Consider the following 8392-nt stretch of genomic DNA (forward strand, 5'->3'; position numbering starts at 1 on the left):
GGACTGGTTGGATCTCCTTGCAGTCCAAGGGACTCTCAAGAGTCTTCCCGAACACCACAGTTCAAAAGTATCAATTCTTCGGCACTCAACTTTCTTTATAGTCCAACTCTCACATCTACACATGACTACTGGAAAAACCACAGCTTTCACTAGATGGACCTTTGTTGGGAAAGTAATGTTTCTGTTTTTAATATGCTGTCTAGGTTGGTCATAACTTTTCTTCCAAGGAGCAAGCATCTTATAATTTCATGGCTGCAATCACCATCTGCAGCTATTTTGGAGCCCCCCAAAATAAAGTCTGTCACTGTTTCCATTGTTTCCCCATCTATTTGCCATGAAGTGATGGAACTGGATGCCATGATCTTAGTTTTCTGAATGTTGAGTTTTAAGCCAACTTTTTCACTCTCCTCTTTCACTTTCATCAAGAGGCTTGTTAGTTTTTCTTCGCTTTCTGCTACAAGTGTGGTGTCATCTGCATATTGATATTTCTCCCAGCAATCTTGATTTTAGCTTTTGCTTCATCCAGTCCAGCATTTCTCATAATGAATTCTGCATATATAAGTTAAACAAGCAGAGTGACAATATACAGCCTTGACGTACTCCTTTCCCAATTTGGAACCAGTCTGTTGTTTCATGTCCAGTTCTAACTGTTGCTTCTTGACCTGCATACAGATTTCTCAGGAGGCAGGTTAGGTGGTCTGGTATTCCCATCTTTTTAAGACTTTTCCACAGTTTTCTGTGATCCACACAGTCAAAGGCTTTGGCATAGTCAATAAAGCAGAAGTAGATGTTTTTCTCATTGATTGTATCGCAAAACAATATTGGCTGAGCATCTATTAGTGTGTGCTACACTCAGCATCTCCAAGCATCAAGTATGGTTTTGCCCAGTGGTTTGGTTTTCCTGCTGTCAAATACTTTCATACACATGTACATCTCAGTGATAGTATTTAGAGTTCTTATGTGTGTGTAAAGAGAAGACATCTCAGATTAACAATCATGATATTACAGACTCCAAGCTCTTAGAGGGCAGGGTAGGGTCTTGTTCACCATTCTCTCCCCAGTGCCTGGAACAGTGCTTGGTTCACAGTAGACACTCAAACATCTATGTTGAATGAATTGATAAACCTGAAGCATTATTCCTATAGAGACCTGGACAATTACTCCGCATGATATCCATAGGGTTGTGCCCACCCAGTCACAATGACATGTAAATCTCATACACAGTCACAGAATGTCCTCCCATACTAAACATCAGTTCCCTGGGTCACATGGTCAACACACGTGTGGCTACAGTGTCACCGCATTCTCTCCGTTTCACTCTCTCAGAGTCGCTGTGTCTCTGTTAACAGCGAAACTGGGGGCCCAACAGCTTGCCTCAGTACCTTGTGAAGCTCCACTCCGCCCCACAGTCGCTCCACCGCACGTTCCCACAGCGGAGTCTGAAGTCCTACGCAGGGTGACACGGTGTCTCGGGGAGCCCCTCAGGATGACGATGGCTCTGGGGAGTCACACTGGGCCACTGTACCTTGGTCTGCGGGTTGGACACCGCGTCCGAAGTCCCAGCAGGCTGACCACGAAGCTGAGTTACCCCCGACCCTGCGGCACAAAGTCTCGGCCTCGTCCGTCCTCCGAGACTCAGTCTCTCCGGCTCGCACCCCGCCCCCCGGTGCCCTCACCTGGTCAGGTCCCGCAGCCGCGCCTCCTCCCCGCGCAGGTAGCGCCGCAGCAGTCCCAGCAGCCGGCGCTCGGGCGCCAGGGCGCGCGCCACACTGGTCAGCGCCGAGAACGTGTCCCCGCGCGCCGCCACCTCGGCCGGGTCCCCGGCCCGGAGCGCCAGCACCGCCAACAGCGCTGCCAGCCGCGCCGCGGGGCCCATCGCCGGCGCTCGCGCCCGTCCTCTCCGAGCGTCGCGCCTGGGCGCTGCTCTCGCCGCTCCGCCCCCGCCAGCCCCTGGGTCCCGCCCCCGACTCCTCGCTAACCCCTCCTCTCGCTCTCCACCCCCCACCTTCCTGCCCCTCGGACAGCATGCGGGCTGCCTGCAGCCTCAGTGTCCCCCGGCCTCCCCCAGTCACATCCCTGGGGAAGCATTTCCACTGTGCCTATTTCACACTTGGGGAAATTAAGGCAACGGGTGTGGTGAGGAATGAATTCATCAGTCTATGGCTGTACCACGTCATTCAAAAATATTCACTCCCTGGATCAAGGGGTGGAAATACAGAAACATCCCTGGATTCTGATGGACAAATCAAGAGAGTAAACGTTGTGGTATGGTAACAGCGGTGTGAATAAAGAGCTGTGACAGACCAGGGGAAAGGAAAACACTTCACACAGGACCTGACGTCTGAACTATCTCCAAGGATGAGTAGAATTTTGACCGGAGGTAAAGAGGGTGAAGGCCATTAGGGTCAGTGCGTGACAAATCTAGGACCTATACAATCAAAACTTCTGGGGTCCTGGGTCATTACTCTGCACGACATACCCATGGTCATTTAAGCCAACAAAAGCATTGTTAATCCTGCTACTTATCCTTTCCCCCTCTTTCCCAGGCAATGTTGATTCACTCATTCATTCAACAAATATTTAGCACCTGTTCTACTGCAAGGGAGGGATGGGCTTTCCTGGAGAAGGTGATTACGTCGTATACCAAGGTTTGAAATGGAAAATAGTTCGAGTTGCAGAAATGATGACAAATTCCTTGGGGCTGGGACTATCAGATTGTGAAGGGGTTTTGCATGTCATACTAAGAAATTTAGCCTGTTTGCTATGAAAATCCAATGGAAACTTTTTCTTTTTTACCTCCCTCTCACCTCCCTCTGCATCTTACCAGTGGAAGTTTTTAAGGGCGTTAATAGTCGTCCAGTGACTGAGCAAGGTGAGGGAATAAAAGCCCAGTGATTTAGGCCCAACATGAGACAGCTCTGATAGGCTCTAGTCCACCTGCCACATGGACCAAGGCTTTGACCTCTTCTTTGACCTCTTCCTCTGCCCTTTTCTGCTTTCCCTGTGCTTTCACAGACCCTGATCCCTAGCAATATCTTGCACTTCAAGCATCATCTCAGCATCTGCTTCTGGAGAACCCAAGCTGTAACAGCAACACAATCAACATACACAGCCGGTAAGTGTAGAGCAGTAACCTGAACCCAGGTGGTGTGGGTCTGGGTGCCATTTTCTTAATTGCTACCAGAGGCAGATTTATCATGAAGCTTTTGAAGCTTAAGCTTCAAGGCCCCTAACTTGCACAAATCCTTTCCAACAAACACCCTCAGGATTGAGGGGTGGCAGAACCCAACATTATTTTCTTATTGTTATATGTATTTGTAAAATTTGTAAATTAAAGCTATTTTAACCACAGTTGTTTAAGTTTTCTCTTTCCATTCTGACTTCCTCTTTATCACACGTCCCCTTATGGTGGCAATGTTGGAATAACTAAGGGTCTGTATTTGCAACTGAGTAGTCATCTCAGCCTGCTTTCTGCTCTTAGAAGGTTGAGCGTTGTAGTAGGAAGAATAATGCCCCCCACCCCTCCAAGATGCTAATATCCTAATTCCTAAAGCCTGTGACTATGGTGCCTCACATAGCAAAAGGAAATTTGCAGGTGTGATTAATTTAAGGATCCTGAGATGCCCCAGTTATATATTCACTTATTTGATATCAGTATGGGCTCATGAATTTCATCGAATGAATTATAATTCATTACTTGCTTATTTTGAAACTTAAATTGCCCTAGAGTTGCCCAGAGGTAGCCCCTTCAATCTGGCTCCTGTGTCCTTTTGATATGTTCCCTTTATTCCTTGAGGACTTTCATACTTTATTACTTCCAAGATATTCCAACTTGTCTGTACTTCTCCTGTCCTGGAATCAAGCATTCCCCCCATGAGCCCTGGTTCCTTGTATTCAGAAACCAAGATCTTGGTGCTAGGTATGCTCATTGCAACTGGAATGTCTCTGCTCCCAGGTCCTTTTGGCAGATAGAACTAGATAATTATATATAACTTTGTTAAACTTTTCCTAAGTGTTTTTTTCTTTTAAAAATTGAAATATATTAAAAAATTGAGATATAATTTACATACGATAAAAATTCACATTTTTAAAGTGTACAATTCATTCATTTTTACCATAGTCACAAGGTTGTACAACCACCACCACTATTGAACTCTAGAACATTTTCTTCACCCCCCCAAAAAAAAATACCCATTAGCTGTCACTCTATCTCCTTCCCATGTGACAACCACCAATCTACCTTCTGTCTATATGGATTTACCTACTATAGATGCTTCATATAAATAGTTTCCCTTTGATATTATTCAACAGTAAATGAAATTGTTTTCTTAATTTCATTTTTTTAGATTGTTCAGTGTTAGTACATAGAAATACAATTGATTTTTGTATACATATCTTGTGTCCTGTAACTCTACTGAAATTGCTTATTATGTCTAATTGTGGTTTTGTGTGTAATCCTTATAATTATATACATGAAAGATCAAAACATTGGAAAATGAAGTTTATTTCCTCCATGTGAATCTGGATGCTATGTCTTTTTTACTAACTTATCAATACTTTCCTAGAACTTCCAGTGTAATGTTGAATAGAAGTGACAAGAGAAGATATCCTTGTCTTGTTTCAGGTGCTAGATGGATAGGTTTCAGTCTTTCACCATTAAGTATGATGTTAGCTGTGGGTTTTTTGTCAATGCTTTAAATAGGTTGAGGAAGATCTTTTCTGCTCCTAATTTTTTTAATGGTTCTGTCAAATATGTTTTATGCATCAGTTGAGATGATCATGTGGTTTTTATCTTTTGTATTAATATTTTGTATTATAATGATTGATTTTTGTTTGTTAAACCAACACTGCATTCTGGGATAAAACTTGTTCTTTGTTGCTGGATTCAGCTTGCTGTTTGTGCTTCACTGAACTTCTCACTTTGTCTTTTGTCAAATCTGGGAAATATCCATATATTATTTCTTCAAATACTTCTTTTTCAAAATCTTCTGGAATTATAATGACATAAATTAGGTACTGCATCACAGGTCATTAAGGCTGTGTTCATTAAAAAAACAATCTTTTTCCCTCTGTTGTTCAGATTAGATGATTTTAATGGAATTATCTTCAAGTTCACTGAGTTGTTCCCTTGTCAGGTGTATTCTGCTGTTGAGTAAACTGTGAAATTTTTAGTTTGGTGTTTGTATTTTCATTAGGCTCCTATTTATATCTCTTCTTTCTTCACATTTTCTGCCTTTCCATTCACTTCAAGAGCATTTACCTTTACTTCTTGGAGCATTTTATAACAATCTTCAATCATTTAAACATTTGTGTTATCTTTTCCTTGACATTTGTTGATTGTCTTCTCATACTAATGGGGATTTTCCTGGTTCTTTATATGCTGAATAACATTGGATTAAATACTAGACATGTTGAATGTATGCAAGCATGCTAAGTTGCTTTAGTATGTCTGACTCTTTGCAACCCTATGGACTATAGCCCTTCAGGCTCCTCTGTCCATTGGGATTCTCCAGGCAAGAATACTGCAGTGGGTAGTCATGCTCTCCTCCAGGGGATCTTCCCGACTCAGGGATTGAATCCATATCTGTCTTATGCATTAGTAGGCATGTTCTTACCACTACTGGGTTTCCCCAGTGGCTCAGATGGTACAGAATCTGACTGCAATGCAGGAGACCTGGGTTCAATCCCTGGGTTGGGAAGATTGCCTGGAGAAGGAATGGCAACCCACTCCAGTATTCTTGGCTGGAGAATTCCATGGACAGAGGAGCCTGGTGCTCCACAGTCCCTGGGGTCGCAATGAGTTGGATATGACTGAGGAACTAACACTCTAACTTTCAAACCTCTAGTTACGACTAATGCCACCTGGGAAGCCCCAGACATTTTGAATATTATGTTATAAATGTCTCAGTTCAGTTCAGTTGCTCAGTCATGTCCGACTCTTTTCTAGATCTCATTTAAATCTAATGGATAGTCTCTTTTTCGTGGCACCTTGGAGGCTGTCGACCACTTCAGAATGAAGCTGAACATCTCTTTTCCGGCCACTGGCTGCCAGAAGCTCATTGAAGTGGATGATGAACAAAAACTTCGTACCTTCTAGGAGAAGCGTATGGCCACAGAAGTTGCTGCTGATGCTCTGGGTGAAGAATGGAAGGGATATGTGGTCCGAATCAGTGGCGGGAACGATAAGCAGGGTTTCCCCATGAAGCAGAGTGTCTTGACCCATGGCTGAGTTCGCCTGCTACTGAGTAAGGGGCATTCCTGTTACAGACCAAGGAGGACTGGAGAGAGAAAGTGCAAATCTGTATGGGGTTGTATTGTGGATGCCAATCTGAGTGTTCTCAACTTGGTCATCGTGAAAAAAGGGGAGAAGGATATTCCTGGACTCACTAATCCTACAGTGCCTCGTCGCCTGGGTCCCAAAAGAGCTAGCAGAATCCGCAAACTTTTCAATCTCTCTAAAGAAGATGATGTCCGCCAGTATGTTGTGCGAAAGCCCCTAAACAAAGAAGGTAAGAAACCTAGGACTAAAGCACCGAAGATTCAGCGTCTCGTGACTCCACGAGTTCTGCAACACAAATGACGGCGTATTGCTCTGAAGAAACAGCGTACTAAGAAAAAACAAAGACGAGGCTGCAGAATATGCTAAACTTTTGGCCAAGAGAAGGAAGGAGGCCAAAGAAAAACGGCAGGAACAGATTGCCAAGAGACGGAGGCTGTCGTCTCTGAGAACTTCTACTTCTGAGTCCAGTCAAAAATGAGATGTTCTAAGAGTAACAAATAAATAAGATCAGACATAAAAAAAAATATAATGGATAATAGTAATTTTTTTTTTTTTTTTTTTTTTTGCTGTTTGTTTTAGCATGTAGCTTGCCCAGTTTGATTCAGAAGTACTGACCTGCTTCTGTGGTTCCAAAATGTCATCCAATAGAAGACATACAGATGGCTAACAAACACATGAAAAGATGCTCAACATTACTCATTATCAGAGAAATGCAAATCAAAACCACAATGAAGTACTATTACATGCCAGTCGGAATGGCTGCTATCCAAAAGTCTACAAGCAATAAATGCTGGAGAGGGTGTGGAGAAAAGGGAACCCTCTTACACTGTTGGTGGGAATGCAAACTAGTACAGCCACTATGGAGAACAATGTGGAGATTCAATAAAAAACTGGAAATAGAACTGCCATATGACACAGCAATCCCACTCCTGGGTATACACACCAAGGAAACCAGAACTGAAAGAGACATGTGTACCCCAATGTTCATCGCAGCACTGTTTATAATAGCCAGGACATGGAAGCAACCTAGATGCCCATTAGCAGATGAATGGATAAGGAAGCTGTGGTACATATACACAATGGAATATTACTCAGCCATTAAAAAGAATACATTTGAATCAGTTCTAATGAGATGGATGAAACTGGAGCCATTATACAGAGTAAAGTAAGCCAGAAAGATAAACACCAATACAGTATACTAATGCATATATATGGAATTTAGAAAGATGGTAACGATAACCCTATATGCAAGACAGAAATAGAGACACAGATGTATAGAACAGACTTTTGGACTCTATGGGAGAAGGCGAGGGTGGGATGATCTGAGAGAATAGCATCGAAACATGTATATTATCAAGTGTGAAACAGATCGCCAGCCCAGGTTGGATGCATGAGACAAGTGCTCAGGGCTGGTGCACTGGGATGACCCAGAGGGATGGGGTGGGGAGGGAGGTGGGAGGGGGGTTCAGGATGGAGAACACGTGTAAATCCATGGCTGATTCATGTCAATGTATGGCAAAAACAGCTACAATATTGTAATTAGCCTCCAACTAATAAAAATAAATGGAAAAAAAAAACTTAAAAAGCAAAAAAAAAAAAAAACAAAACCCAAAATGTCATCCAGTTTTCAAAGTTCTGCAATGTTATTTAGATTTGTCCTGGTTGTACGCCACCCAGTGGTCAGCTTCAGATCTGGACAGTGGCCCATTCCATGCTCAGTACCCAAGTACATGGTATGCTATTTAGCATCAGATTGATGCTTGCACAGTTCAGGGGTGAGGTCAGAAACTATGGGGCTGTTCTCCTGAACTCCTCCCTCTCTTGTGATTTCTCTGATACTTTCCAGTCTTTTGAACCCCCCACTTTTGAGCCCTCCGGCCAAAAATCTTGGAGGTTCAGTTGCTCTCCTCTCCACTGCATTTTTCATGTATCTGGGGCCAAGTCACGGGAGGATAGAGGGAGAAAAAAATTCAACAGCGGTTTACCCCACCCTACTGGGATTGTTGGAAGAAAAAATTACAGCATTATTTTATATGGTTTTAATGTGCGTGAATGGAATACATGAGATAACTTGAAGTTTTAGGTGGCCATATGCACTCACTACCACCACTT

General features: G+C 43.2%; 1 protein-coding gene across 2 annotated transcripts in view; it reads right to left on the minus strand.

Annotated features, from left to right (window-relative positions):
• The window catches only part of P4HA3 (prolyl 4-hydroxylase subunit alpha 3), a 40116-nt gene extending 38190 nt beyond the window's left edge, over positions 1-1926 (minus strand). For both annotated transcript variants that reach the window (XM_043906981.1, XM_043906982.1), the window contains exon 1: positions 1677-1926. In XM_043906981.1, the coding sequence (XP_043762916.1) occupies positions 1677-1876 (200 nt within the window). In that variant the 5' untranslated portion in view covers positions 1877-1926. The remainder of the gene's footprint in view (positions 1-1676) is intronic.
• Positions 1927-8392: the final 6466 nt, after the last annotated feature.

The sequence above is a fragment of the Cervus elaphus genome, chromosome 1 (assembly GCF_910594005.1).
Source record: "Cervus elaphus chromosome 1, mCerEla1.1, whole genome shotgun sequence".
NCBI classification, from domain to species: Eukaryota; Metazoa; Chordata; class Mammalia; order Artiodactyla; family Cervidae; genus Cervus; species Cervus elaphus.